The following is a 13,547-nucleotide window of genomic DNA, read 5'->3' on the forward strand; positions in this document are numbered from 1 at the left end:
TTCCAAATGCCTTTAATGTGCCATTTCATTACAATGGTGACGAGGGTTGAACGCAATATTTCGTGTATGTGTATGTCACTCGAGCATACAAATAAAAGAAAGTTGTACTCAACTTATATCTCTCTTGATAGCATTTTGAGTTAAGTCACTGCTGCTTTGTCACGGGCGAGCTAAGTTCGAGTCCTCGGCTCGACGTTTCAATTTCCAATGTATGCCTCCTTCGAGCTACTCTCAGTCGCGATTGCGATGGCATGGAATTAAAAGTGATTTGTGGTTGAAAAGATATTAATCTGTTCACTGGGAACCATTCAGTGTATGTATAAACTTTCCCACATGCACATACTAACAACTACACTATCATGGCGGAGGTGGGTTGAACACAATATTTCGATGGCATGGAAAAGTGATTTGTGGTTGAAAAAATATTAATCTGTTCACTGGGAACCATTTAGTGTATGTATAAACTTTCCCATGTGTACATACTAGCAACTACACTATCATGGCAGAGGTGGGTTGAATGCAATATTTCGTGTATGTGCATGTCACTTGAGCATAAAAATATAAGAAAGTTGTACTCAACTTGTATCTCTCTTGATAGCGTATTTTGCTAAGTCACTGCCGCTTTGTCACGGGTGACATGAGTTCCAGTCCTCGGCTCACCCACGTTTCAATTTCCAACGTAGGCCTCCTTCGAGCTACTCAGTCTCAAATGTGATGGTATCGAATTAAAAGTTATTTGTGGTTCAAAAGATATATACATATATAGTGTGTATATATATGTATATATATATATATATATATGTATATATTAGATTGCACTAATGTCGTAACACATTGGTACAATTTAAACTTGGAACCCACTGTCGGTGGAAAAAGATAAAAAGTGAGATGATTGTTCCTGTATATTTCGACCACTCTCTGTGGTCCTCTTCAGCAGAATGATTACAAAGGTATAGTACAAGAATATATACATAGTAATGAGGTACATGAAGGGGGACATGGGAAGACACAGGTGAATTTACCCTAGGTGGGGTGATTGTTGTTGGAACCAATAATGTTTGAACATATTTTATTAACTGCTAATGATGTAATACAGTCCGGAATCCAATGACCTTTTGAGATATTGAAATTCGAGACATCTTTGATGAAAGAAGATTCTATTATTTTTCTCTTGAAGATTTAAAAATTATATCTGCGTTGTCCCAGTCTATGCGGTGGGCTTTGTTGAATGAGTGAAGAAACACTGCAGAGTTCTCGTATGCACATATAATTTTTAAATAAAATTGTAGCTTCAAGAGAAAAATAATAGAATCTTCTTTCATCAAAGATGTCTCGAATTTCGACATCTCAAAAGGTCATTGGATTCCGGACTGTATTACATCATTAGCAGTTAATAAAATATGTTCAAACATTATTGGTTCCAACAACGATCACCCCACCTAGGGTAAATTCACCTGTGTCTTCCCATGTCATATGAGAGGTACAAAGAAAAGAAAAGAGAAGAAAAGAGAAGTAAAGCAAAAGGTAAAGGTTGCAAAGAGGAGAGCAGATGTGAAATGGGGTAAGAGTTTGACAGAAAATTTTGAAAGTAATAAAAAGATGTTTTGGAAAGAAATTAATAGAGGAAAAGGAGGCGAATCAAGTAGAGAAGAAAAGGTAAAAGGTGCAGATGGAGAGATGATTATGGAAGAGAAGGCAGTAAGGGGAAGATGGGCAGAATATTTTAGGGAGTTGCTAAATGTGAAGGAGAATAGGGAAGGAAAGATTGCTGCAGTGGGAAGTGCGAAGAAAATGAGAGTGATGAATGAGGAGAATGGAGGAGAAATAAGGAAGGATGAAGTGAAGGCAGTTAAGATGATGAAGGCAGTTAAGATGATGAAAGCAGGTAAGGCACCTGGTCTGGATGGATGCCATGTGGAATGTCTGAAAAAGGGAGGTACAGTGATGGTGGATTGGTTGGTGAGGTTATTTAATGTTTGTTGGAGAGAGGGTAGAGTGCCGGAGGACTGGAGGAGTGCCTATATAGTTCCTCTTTACAAGGGAAAAGGGGACAAGTGTGAATGTGGTAGTTTCAGAGGGATTAGCTTGTTGAGTGTAGTTGGGAAGGCTTATGGGGGGATCTTGATTGAGAGGATTAGGAGAGGAACAGAAGGAGTAATTGGTGAGGAACAGTGTGGATTTAGGACGGGTAGAGGTTGTGTAGATCAGATCTTTGTGGTAAGACAGATATGTGAGAAAGCTATAGGAAAGGGGAAGGATGTTTTTTGGGCTTTTATGGATCTGGAAAAGGCTTATGATAGGGTAGACAGAAAGGCACTGTGGGAGGTTATGCAGATATACGGGATAGGAGGAAAGCTTCTGGGAGCTGTCAAGAGTTTTTATGAGAGTAGTAGAGCTTGTGTCAGGATTAGAAATGGAGAGAGTGAGTGGTTCGAGGTAAAGGTGGGACTTCATCAAGGATGTGTTATGTCACCCTGGCTGTTCAACTTATACATGGATGGGGTGGTGCGAGAGGTAAATGCAAGGGTAGTGGGCAAGGGATTGGAGATGGTTAAAGAAAATGGAGACAAGTGGGAGGTGAGCCAGCTGTTGTTTGTGGACGACACTGCGCTTGTGGCAGGATCGGAGGAGGGATTGAGGAAGTTGGTGGCAGAGTTTGGGAGAGTATGTGATAGAAGAAAGCTAAAGATAAATGTGGGTAAAAGTAAGGTGATGAGATGTACAAGGGGTGAAAGTGGCAGTAGACTGGAAGTGAGCATTAAGGTAGAGCAACTGGAGGAAGTGGATAGTTTTAGATACTTGGGTGCAAATGTGGCAGGGAAAGGTGGAGTGAAGGTGGAGGTAGAATGTAGATTGAGAGAAGTGAGTAAATGCCTTGGTGGATTAAAGAGTGTAATGAGGAATAGACATTTGGGAATGGATGCTAAGAGGAGACTGTATGAAGGAGTGATTGTGCCAACAGCACTGTATGGGGCAGAAACATGGAACATAAGAGAAGAAGAGAGAAGGAGTTTGAATGTGTTTGAGATGAGGTGTCTGAGAAGTATGATGGGGGTTACTAGGCTAGATAGAGTGAGAAATGAGGTGAGGAGGAGAACAGGGGTGGAAAAGGAGCTGGGAGATAGGGTTGATGAAAGAATATTAGGATGGTTTGGACACATGGAAAGAATGAGTGAAGAAAGACTAGTAAAAGAGGTGTGGAAGGCAGGTGTGGAGGGAGTGAACATGAGGGGACGTCCTAGGATGAGGTGGATGGATGGGGTGAAGGGGGCTTTGGGGAAGAGGGGAATGTCTGTTGAGGAAGGACGGGAGAGGACAGAAGACAGGGGTGAATGGAGAATGGTTGTATATGGATGATGTTGTGATTGCATGAGGTGGAATGGGCGGGTGGATGGGGGGTGAGGTAGTATGTGTGAGCAAAATTTGATGCAGCCCGAAGGGATTTCTCCCCGTCCTCTTATTTTATGCAATGGGGGGACGGAGAGGGGGGGTCGCCGTTTTAATGAAGCGGCCTTGCTGTGGATGTGCTGTGTCTTGCAACACTGCTTCTGACCCAGGGCAGTGGACAAGGTGCAGGGATGACCCATCATTCAGGAGGTGCTAAGATAAGAGGGAGGGTGGGAGGGGTGTGGAGTGTATTCAGGGATGGAATGGGTGGGAATGATTTTATGCCTTTTTCTTTTTGGCTACCCCCCTTGTAAGGGGGAAGAAGCCTTGGTATATGTATGTATATATATATATATATATATATATATATATGTATATATATATATATATATATATATGTATATATATATGTATATATATATATATATATGTATATATTTATCTATATATATGTAATGGTGGCATAGAATATTCTGTGTGTGTTGTACATACGTATTTGTAATATTGTTTATTATTATTGTGAGATATGACATTATTATTTACATTGTATATTATACATTATATTATATACATTATTCTGAGAACCAAGTGTTCATTTTTCCGCTGCCACCCCAACACATATGGTGGCAGCGAAAAAACAATTCAGTATCTAATTGTATTATGTGAATTAAACTTTGTGCAGAACACTAGTTTCAAAACCCAAAGATTTGACCAGTAATGTTCGGTCTCAAATCATCCCCTCAGTAGCTGCTGAGTCTTCACAATTACTTACCTTCCAATTTCTTACAAGGAATATGCCAATTTCAGTCACTGTAGATACTGGTGCAGAATGTAGTCTCATAAGTAGAAAGGCTTATTTTGCTCTCCGGGAATTGTACAATCTCCCTTTTGTTATAATTTTCATTCTGTGCAAGGTTCTCTCTTGCATGTTCTTGGGTCTGTTTGTCTTCCCTTACAGTTTCTCTTTCATGCTACAGTAGTGTATAATTCCTCAGGGTATTGTGTTCCTCCCATGTGTATATAAAGCATAGTGAAGATATAGTGAAGCTCTAATTACTTAATGGAAAATCCTTCCACATCATTCAGTTTGGTATGAAATGAAAGCTTAGTCTGGGGAACAAAAGATATTGAATACATTTCATGAAACTAATACCTCTGATTTTTTATTAATTTGTTTCTCTGAATAATTAAAAAATGCTGGAAAATTCAGGTTTCATAGAAAAAAAAAAAATTATTGTAGAAAATAAAGAGCATGATTTTTTTCTTTCAAATGAAACAAAAATGACAAAAATCCATAAAGAACTAAATATATTACAACAGAAAGTACAAAAACATAAACTTTACAGGACAGGGGATTTAAATTTTCACAACCATTTGTTTGATGGTTGCAATGTATAGTAAATCTCCAATTTCCTCTTCTTTGCTGATGAGGTGTGAAGTGAGGGTGACTGGTGTGGCGTAGGTGGAGGAGGTGTAAGGTGGGTATGGCTAGTAGATGCTTGTGGAGTGCTGGGTGCAGCTGTGATGTTTTCCTCTTCTTTTTCTTTCTTGTTTCTTTTTCAGGCACTCACAGGACCTCTCTAAATTCTGCCACTTCACTCTCTTGTTTCTTGTTAATTTTTCCATGATCACAGCAACAATACAGGGTGAGGAATCAAAATTATGGTGTATGGTGAGAGCGCCAGGAGCGACATCAACTTGCTTTGACCTTTTGCAAGAGTACTGATGCCCTGTCCACTGTCTCTGTGGGGTATGCTAGTGGGAGGAGTTACCAAATATCTCCATAAACATAATTCTGTAGCAAAAAACGAAATATAGAAATGTTGACGCTATTTCAACATACAGAATGTTTTTTTATGCAATGGGGTTACCAGAGGTTGTCAATATTTTATTTATTTTATTCTGTATAAAAAAATAAATAAAAATGAAATACAGCTGTATAACTTTGAGTGTTGCCACCATCATAGAGATTCTTTTGAAATATCTACCTAAAATTCGCTCATGTACCAGAATTTTTTTAATGATCGCTGGTGATGCTCCCTTAATACGTGTAGTCCAGTTATTCATGCCTGCTTATTCCCCTATCAGACTGAATTATGCCAACTCAAACAAATGAAAAACTTTGCATTCCAACTCCAAGTATCCTTTAAAGCATGATTTGAGCCTCTGTACTTCTGCTGTTTATCTTTCAATGCCAAGAGCTACCTTTCAGCAGAACAAGTTTTAATAGAGTGGAAAAAATCTACAAAATATTACACCAGGTAGAAAAAAAAGTAATCATGAATGTTTTCACTCTTTCTATTTTGTAACAACTTTACAGCTGATTAGATTCATGTAGTATTAGTTTCAACAAAGTTTGTAAGGTATACCAGTGTTTGGAAGAGGATAACTAATCCAAAAGATGACCATCCTTTCTAGTCCTCCATAGATCCCATGTACTCTTGGTAAGCATTGATGTACAAATTCTTCTCTTCCTGTGTCATACGTGCAATTATGTCATTGGTGACATCTGTGATAGGGATACGCTCACCACCAACACTGACAAGTGGTGTCACATCATCATCATCATCACTGTCCATTAGCTCTACATCATTGTCCACTGCAAAATATACAGAAAGGTAATTAAATGTCTTACTAAACTTTAAGCACAATATCAAATATTCTATCAATCAGTCTACATATCAAAAGGCTTCTTCCCCCTTCTAAGAGAGGTAGCCAGCTGAGGCATGCACCCACCCCCACCCTTCCCATTCCCATCTGTCACCCATTTGTTTTCCCTTTTATCTTAGCTCCTTGTGGATGGAGGGTCATCTCCATCCCCTCCCCACTGACCACATCAGAAGCAATGCAGCAATATGATGCACAACCAAAGCAGGGGCTAACTGATTCATTTACATATTGACCCTCCCTCCTTATTCCCTCATGCGAAAATAAAGAAAAATAAAATAGATGTGGAGAAATCTCTTTGGACTGCAGCAATTCATGACCATTCTGTACTTACATCTATTTCTTGCCCTCTCTTCCCTGTTCAACAAGAATTCCTCTTCCATTCAAGCCCTGCTTCACCCCCATCCATCCATCTCATTTTAGGTTTCCCCCTAAAGTTCATTTCATCCACTTCTGTCTTCCACACTATTTTTCCTCACTCAATTGCTCCTTGTATCCAAACCATCCCAGTATTCTTTCATCTACCCTATCTACCACTTCCCTTTCTAACCCTACTCTCCTTACCTCCTCATTTCTCACTCTATCCATTCACAAAACTTCTTAAAAACTTAATCTCACATCTAAATTTCTCCTTTCTGCTCCCATCAAATTCCAGATCTTGGCCCCTATACAGTGCCATAGGCACAATCACCTCTTCAAATGATCTTCTGTTTGCATCCATTCCCAGATAGCCATTTCTCATGACACTTTTTATTCCCCCAAGACATTTACTAGTTTCCCTCACACTACAGATAACTACTCTCATTCCTCTATTCCCTGCTACATGTGACCCTAAATACTCATAAATATTCTCTTCCTCTAACCTCTCTCTTTCAAGACTTTCCTCTTGCTTACTGTCACCCTAACCCCTTGTACATGTCATCACCATGATTTTACACACATTTACTTTTAATTTTCTCCTATTGCATATCTTCCCACATTCCATCACTGCCTTAGACCCTCCTCAGACCCAGCCATAAGATCAATGTCATCAGCAAACAACTGGCTCACCTTCCATTCCCCTCCACTCTAACCATTTCCAATCTTCTGCCCACCACCCTTGCATCTGCCTCCTGTATCACCCTTTCCATGTACACATTGACCAGCCATAGTTAAATAACATAACCCTGGCACAACCCCACTTTCACCTCAAATTGTCATAATTTCCAACCCAACACACTGCTAAGATGAAAAAAAAAAGTGGTGTTTATCTACTTAGATGAAGAAATTATTAAAAAAAATATTAGGCACATTAATAAGGCCTACACTGGAGTATACTGCAACATTATGGTCATCCAGTACCAATAAGAATATAAAGAAAATTGAAAGAATACAGAGAGCAACCACAAAAATGGCCCCAGCACTTTCAAACTTGTCATATGAAGAGAGACTTGTTAAATTGAATTTACCGACTTTGGAACAAAGAAAAGAGGTGACCTACTGACTATCTACAGAATCATGAAAGGCAGGGAAATATCTGATAAAGAGGACTTACTAAATTGGGACAAGAGAAACACATGAGGACATGGAAAAAATAAAAAAGAATAGTTATAGAAGAGATCTGGAGGGGAAAAAAAAAAAATGGATGTGTTGGATTTGAGTGAAACTACATTGAAAGGGAGGGGCGAGTGTGAGTTTGGGAGTGTAGTTGGGAGGTTCTCAGGAGTGAAGAGGGGATGAGGGAGAGAAGGGGTGGCTATACTAGTAAGTGAAGAGATAGGTAAGCATATAGTGGAGTGGAAGGAGGTTTCTTCAAGGTTGATGTGGATAAAGGTGAAATGAAATGTGGGTTTTTGTAAGTGTGTATGGGCCTGGTAGTGAGAAGAGTGTAGAGGAAAGGAAGGATTTTTGGGTAGATTTAAATGAGTGCATTGAGGGAGTTGGGAGAAATGTCAATGTAGATGTATTGGGAGACCTTAATGCTAGGGTAGGAAACGAACCAATAGATGGAGTAATTGGGAAGTATGGAGTTCCAGGTAAAAATTGTAGTGGAGAATTGATGGTGATGTGTCTCAAAAGAGAGTTGATGATAGCAAATACAGTGTTTTGGAAGAAAGTCAAGCATAAGTACACATGGGAGAGGGTGGTGGATGGAAGGGTGGCAGATAGAGTGTTAATGGACTATATAGTGGTAACCAGGAGTATAGTGGGAAGAGTTAAGGATGTACATGTTCTATGGGGAGAGAATGGGGGAATATCAGATAATTTTTTGGTGGAAGGTAAGCTGAGAGTGGAGAATAGGTGGAGAAAGATGAAAAGGGCAGAAGGTAGAGAGGTACGTAGAGTGAACTGCTTAAATGAGAAAGAATAGGAGAAGGAGTATAAGAAGCTGAGAGAGGAGTGGGAGGGAGTAAAGGATAGAGTAGAACTAGGAGTGGAGGAGGAATGGGGATGGTTCAAGGAGGGAGTCATAAGGTGTGCAAAGATGATATTTGGAACAAGGAGAGTGGGAGGAAATAGAAGGAAGGGTAGTGGTGGGATGAAGAAGCAAAGAAGGGTGTAGAAGAGAAGCAGGCTTTCATAGATTGGCTACAAATTAGGACGAGGGAAATGTATGAGAGGTACAAAGTAAAGAGAAGGGAAGTCAAGTATAAGATAAAGGAGGCAAAGAGGAGAGCAGATGTGAAATGGGGTAAGAGTATGACAGAAAAATTTGAAAGTAATAAAAGATGTTTTGTAAAGAAATTAAAAGAGAAAAAGGAGGCGAATCAAGCAGAGAAGAAAAGGTGAAAGGTGCAGATGGAGAGATGATAATGGAAGAGAAGGCAGTGAGAGGGGTGGAGAGAGTATTTTAGGGAGTTCCTAAATGTGAAGGAGGACAGGGAGAGAAAGGTAGTTGCAGTGGGTAACACTAAGAAAATGAGTGATGAGTGAGGAAAATGGAGGAGAAATAGGGAAGGATGAAGTGAAAGCAGCTGTTAAGATGATGAAAGCAGGTAAGGCACCTGGGTTGGATGGATGCCATGCATAATGTCTGAAAAAAGGAGGTACAGTTGTGGTGGACTGGCTGGTGAGGTTATTTAATGTTTGTTTAAGAGAGGGTAGAGTGCTGGAGGAGTGTCTGTATGGTTCCACTTTACAAGGAAAAGGGGGACAAGTGTGAGTGTAGTAGTTTTGGGGGGATTAGCTTGAGTGTAGTTGGGAAGGCTTATGGGAGGGACTTGATTGAGAGGATTAGGAGAGGAACAGAGGGAGTAACTGGTGGGGAACACTGTGGTTTTAGGAGAGGTAGGGGTAGTGTAGATCAGATTTTGTGGTAAGACAGATATGTGAGAAAGCTATAGGAAAAAGTAATGATTTTTTGGGGGCTTTTATGGATTTGGAAAAGGCTTATGACAGGATAGACAGGAAGGCACTGTGGGAGGTACTGCAGATATATGGGATAGGAGGAAAGCTGTTAAGGGCATTCAAAAGTTTTTATGAGAGTAGTAGAGCTTGTGTTAGGATTAGAAATGGAGAGAGTGAATGGTTTGAGGTAAAGGTGGGACTTTGTCAGGGATGTATGTCGCCTTGGCTGTTCAATCTATACATGGATGGGGTGATGCGAGAGGTGAATGCAAGGGTAGTGGGTCAGGGGTTGGAGATGGTTAAAGAAAATGGAGAAAAGTGGTAAATAAACCAGTTGTTGTTTGCTGACAACACTGTGGTTGTAGCAGGATCAGAGGAGGGATTGAAGAAGTTAGTTACAGAGTTTGGGAAGGTGTGCAAAAGAAGGAAGTTAAAGATAAATGTGAGCAAAAGGTGATGAGATGTATGAGGGGAGAAAGTGGCAGCAGACTGGTGGTAAATATAAAGGATAGAGACTGGAGGAAGTGGATAGTTTTAGATACTTGGGTGTGAATGTGGTGGGAAATGAAGGAATGGAGGTGAAGGTAGAGTGTAGATTGAGAGAAGCAAGTAAACACCTTGGGGGATTTAAAAGTGTAATGAGAAATAGACATTTGGGAATGGATGCCAAAAGGAGACTGTATGAAGGAGTGATTGTGCCGACAGCACTGTATGGGGCAGAAAGATGGAACATAGGAGAGGAAAAGAGGAGTTTGAATGTGTTTGATATGAGGTGCCTGAGAAGTATGATATAGTCTAGCAGCCAAACCATGATTTTCAAGCAGACCTTGCAAAAATAACTCTCAAGCAGGTTTTGGTTGAACAAGTTCCATAGAATCAGAAACTGAATGATTCCTGGCTGGAATATTTGGGCATTTTGAGAAATTCAACATGGCATCCAAGATGGCTGCTGCACAAATCCATAAGCTAAATGTCTCTTCATTCATTTATTTTTTGGCCTATTTTATAATGGAAAATAAAGTGTAAACCCAAAACTTATTGAGTCGTTCATATTCAGTATAAAAATCAAATGTTTCATTGGTTGCAAATAACTGTCATAAAGAAAGAACACAAACGCATGTTGAATGTTTGGTCACTTTATCAGAAACTGATGCCACAGAACATTTATAAATGATTTCAAGTGAGAAATTCTTCATTATCTTTATCCCTTTCGTTGTCAGTGTTAGCCGCTTCATCTTCAAAATTCTGGAAAGCTGCAGAGAAAGGGATTGTAACAGTTGAGACTGGAGTCGATATTGAACTTGCAAAAGGTGTTGCATGCAATATCGTTTTTGCGACACGATCACCTCCTTGTGGAACATCCATCTGTTGATGAATGGCAGCTGCAGCAGAGCAAGTTCAGCACTCTCTTGGGAGCACCCAATGTGTCAGGTGGAAACAGTACTGTATGAAAGATTTGACTGTCGTGGTTTGATTTCCATCCGAAGTCCAAAGATGCCAAAGCAGATTGCAATGCTGCTTTCCATGGGCATGCTTGGTAATGGGCACTCTTGACAAACTAAATACTCTTGAGCTGGGTGGAAGGGTTGCAAGTTTGAATTTTTGAGATTTGCCTCTGGCTGTTTTCTGTTCCCTCACACTATAGCAAACCTCCAACATAGTGCCAGTTTCCTTACTGCCATAGCAATTGGCAATGAATGCAATACCTTGTGTTTCCAAATCATCTTCATACTGTTCATTGTCTCCAGGCAAAGGAGTATGATGCCCTTGTTTGAGGATTTTTAACGCTATCATTTTTCCAATTCTATACTGTGTACTGACAGTATCACAATCAGTCAAGGCGTGGAAAGTAAATACTTGGCTATTTCTACATTTTTGTTTACTGTTGCACCAATATTTATAGTATTCCTCGTGGGACATGTTGGAACTAGTAAAATTTTGCAACGAAACCTTCAGATGCAACAAAGTGGACCAACAGGACAAAAACATCCTTATCATCAGAAATGACATGGATCATTTTCTGGGTTTGTCTGGCAATGTGGAGTACATGGTTGGCAATAGTGACATATTTACCAAGTTGTATTTTACGGGACGAGAGCTATGCTCGTAGTGACCTGTTCTCGTATCTCTCCACATCCAGTTTATTCTTAAAATCTTGTATAGTTTTGGCACTCACTGTTTCTCCATTTAGTTTGTTCTAGACATCAATCACTCTATGTGGGAATCTATTTTTTTCCAAGTCTCTTCTGTAACTGTCCTTCTTTAGCTTCTTCTCGTGTCCTCTTGTTTCTCTTCTGTCCCATTTTAATAAGTCGTCTCTATCGAGAATTTCCATCTCTTTCATAATTCTGTAAATGGTCAACAAATCACCTCTTTCTCTTCTCTGTTCCAGTGTTGATAGATGTAATTTCTCCAATCTTTGTTCGTATGTCAAATTTGATAGTGTAGGTGCCATTTTTGTCACTGCTCTTTGGATTCTTTCTAATTTTCTTATGTTCTTTTTTGTGCTAGGTGCCCATAGTGTTGCAGCATACTCTAGTTTAGGTCTTATTAGTGTAACCACTATTTTCTTTACCATTTCTTCATCCATGTAGTCGAAGGCCACTTTCATTGATCTTAATAAGTTAAAAGTCTCTCCAAATAATTTATTGACATGTTTATCAGGTGTCAAGTCACTTGAGATAATCACTTCTAGGCTCCTTTCTGAATTGACTTTTTTGACTTCCTTGTTTCATGTGTTACTTTCAAGTCAATTCTTCTCTGATGCTTTCCTCTCTGAATGGAATGTAGTACAGGATCTGACCCAGTGATGACCAGTTCCTTATCAGTGGCAAACTGTTGAAAATGATCCACCAATGTATCACAAAGCAGGTTAATGAGTTGTACATTTTTGTCCACAATAGACAACGATACAGCGTGAGATGGCAATGGCGAGTTCAACGTATGATGGAATTGACCACTTTCTGTATGGATAGTATTCTTGGATTTCACACCAGCTGAAGGCCTTGATGCAGAATCATTACTCCAGAAGATAAAAGAAACTTTAGCCAAATGTAAAATTGACCACAATACCATACACACTTTGGATTAGTTTTTTCTCAAGAATGTTTCCACTGCTGCAACAATTCTTCCAGGACTTGGCCAGTAAATTGTCCAAAGGATGGCACAACCATCAAGCACACAACCTCTGGGTCTGGTCTTGTTCGAGAGGACTCTTCAACACCCAAAGAATTTGAGTTTTGACTTTGATAAAGCTGGTCAGAGGTTACCATCATCCATGAAAAGGGAAGTTGGAATCTGTGAAAGTTCATAGTCTAACAGTTTCCTCATATTGAAGTCTTTAGTATCCATGAGACCAATGGTCCTAGTGAAGATAATTTCAGTGCCAAAGAGTGGATCAGAGCATCCAGAAAGTGGTGTATGTTTCCATTTGGTTGCCATTGTAGTTACAGGACAACTAATTGGTTTATGGAATCTGTCTGGCAGCTATGCTTTGTACACTTCCATAGACTGTTTCCCCAGTGCCAAGGCTTGGTCAACACAGGCTGTCAAAGAAGCTAGTGTTCCTGTGACAACATTGAAGAGTTCTTTGGTGTGACCAGTTGGATCAAGAGGATCGATACAGTACTCCAACTTCTGTTTTAGGTTCTGTCTGTCATTGGCATCTGATCAGATCCATGCACGGGACTTTTCTTTGTGGTAAACTTGTGAGGTTTTGAGATAAAAGATGACTAACTAGTTTCCAGTAGAATGGATAATCTTGGAACTACTTTTATACTGAATATGAACAACTGAATAAATTTTGGGTTTGCACTTTATTTTCCATAAAAATTGGCTTCCTTGACCTCAAAAACCCTAGATATGATGTATCATATTATAAAACAGACCAAAAAATAAAGAAATGAGAGACATTTACAGCTTTTGGATTTATGTGGCAGCCATCTTGGATGCCATGTTGAATTTCTCAAAATGCCCAGAGATACCAGCTGGGCATCACACAGTTTCTGATTCTATGGAACTTTTTCTACCAAAATCAATCATAACCTGCTTGGGGGGTATTATAGCAAGGTTGTCACCCACTGCTGCCAGATTAATAGGGGTTACTAGGCTGGATAGTGAGAAACATGTTACCTACATATACCAAGGCTTTTTCCCCCTTACAAGGG

The 13,547-nt window shown here is 39.7% G+C and overlaps 1 protein-coding gene across 2 annotated transcripts in view; it reads right to left on the reverse strand.

Moving 5' to 3' along the window:
- Positions 1-5,669: 5,669 nt before the first annotated feature.
- Positions 5,670-13,547, reverse strand: part of TfIIEalpha (transcription factor IIEalpha) — a 76,957-nt gene continuing 69,079 nt past the window's right edge. For both annotated transcript variants that reach the window (XM_076210162.1, XM_076210161.1), the window contains exon 10: positions 5,670-5,986. In XM_076210162.1, coding sequence (XP_076066277.1) covers positions 5,802-5,986 — 185 coding nt within the window. In that variant the 3' untranslated portion in view covers positions 5,670-5,801. The remainder of the gene's footprint in view (positions 5,987-13,547) is intronic.

The sequence above is a fragment of the Oratosquilla oratoria genome, chromosome 27 (genome assembly GCF_046742065.1).
Source record: "Oratosquilla oratoria isolate Oo_2021 chromosome 27, ASM4674206v1, whole genome shotgun sequence".
In the NCBI taxonomy this organism is placed as follows: domain Eukaryota; kingdom Metazoa; phylum Arthropoda; class Malacostraca; order Stomatopoda; family Squillidae; genus Oratosquilla; species Oratosquilla oratoria.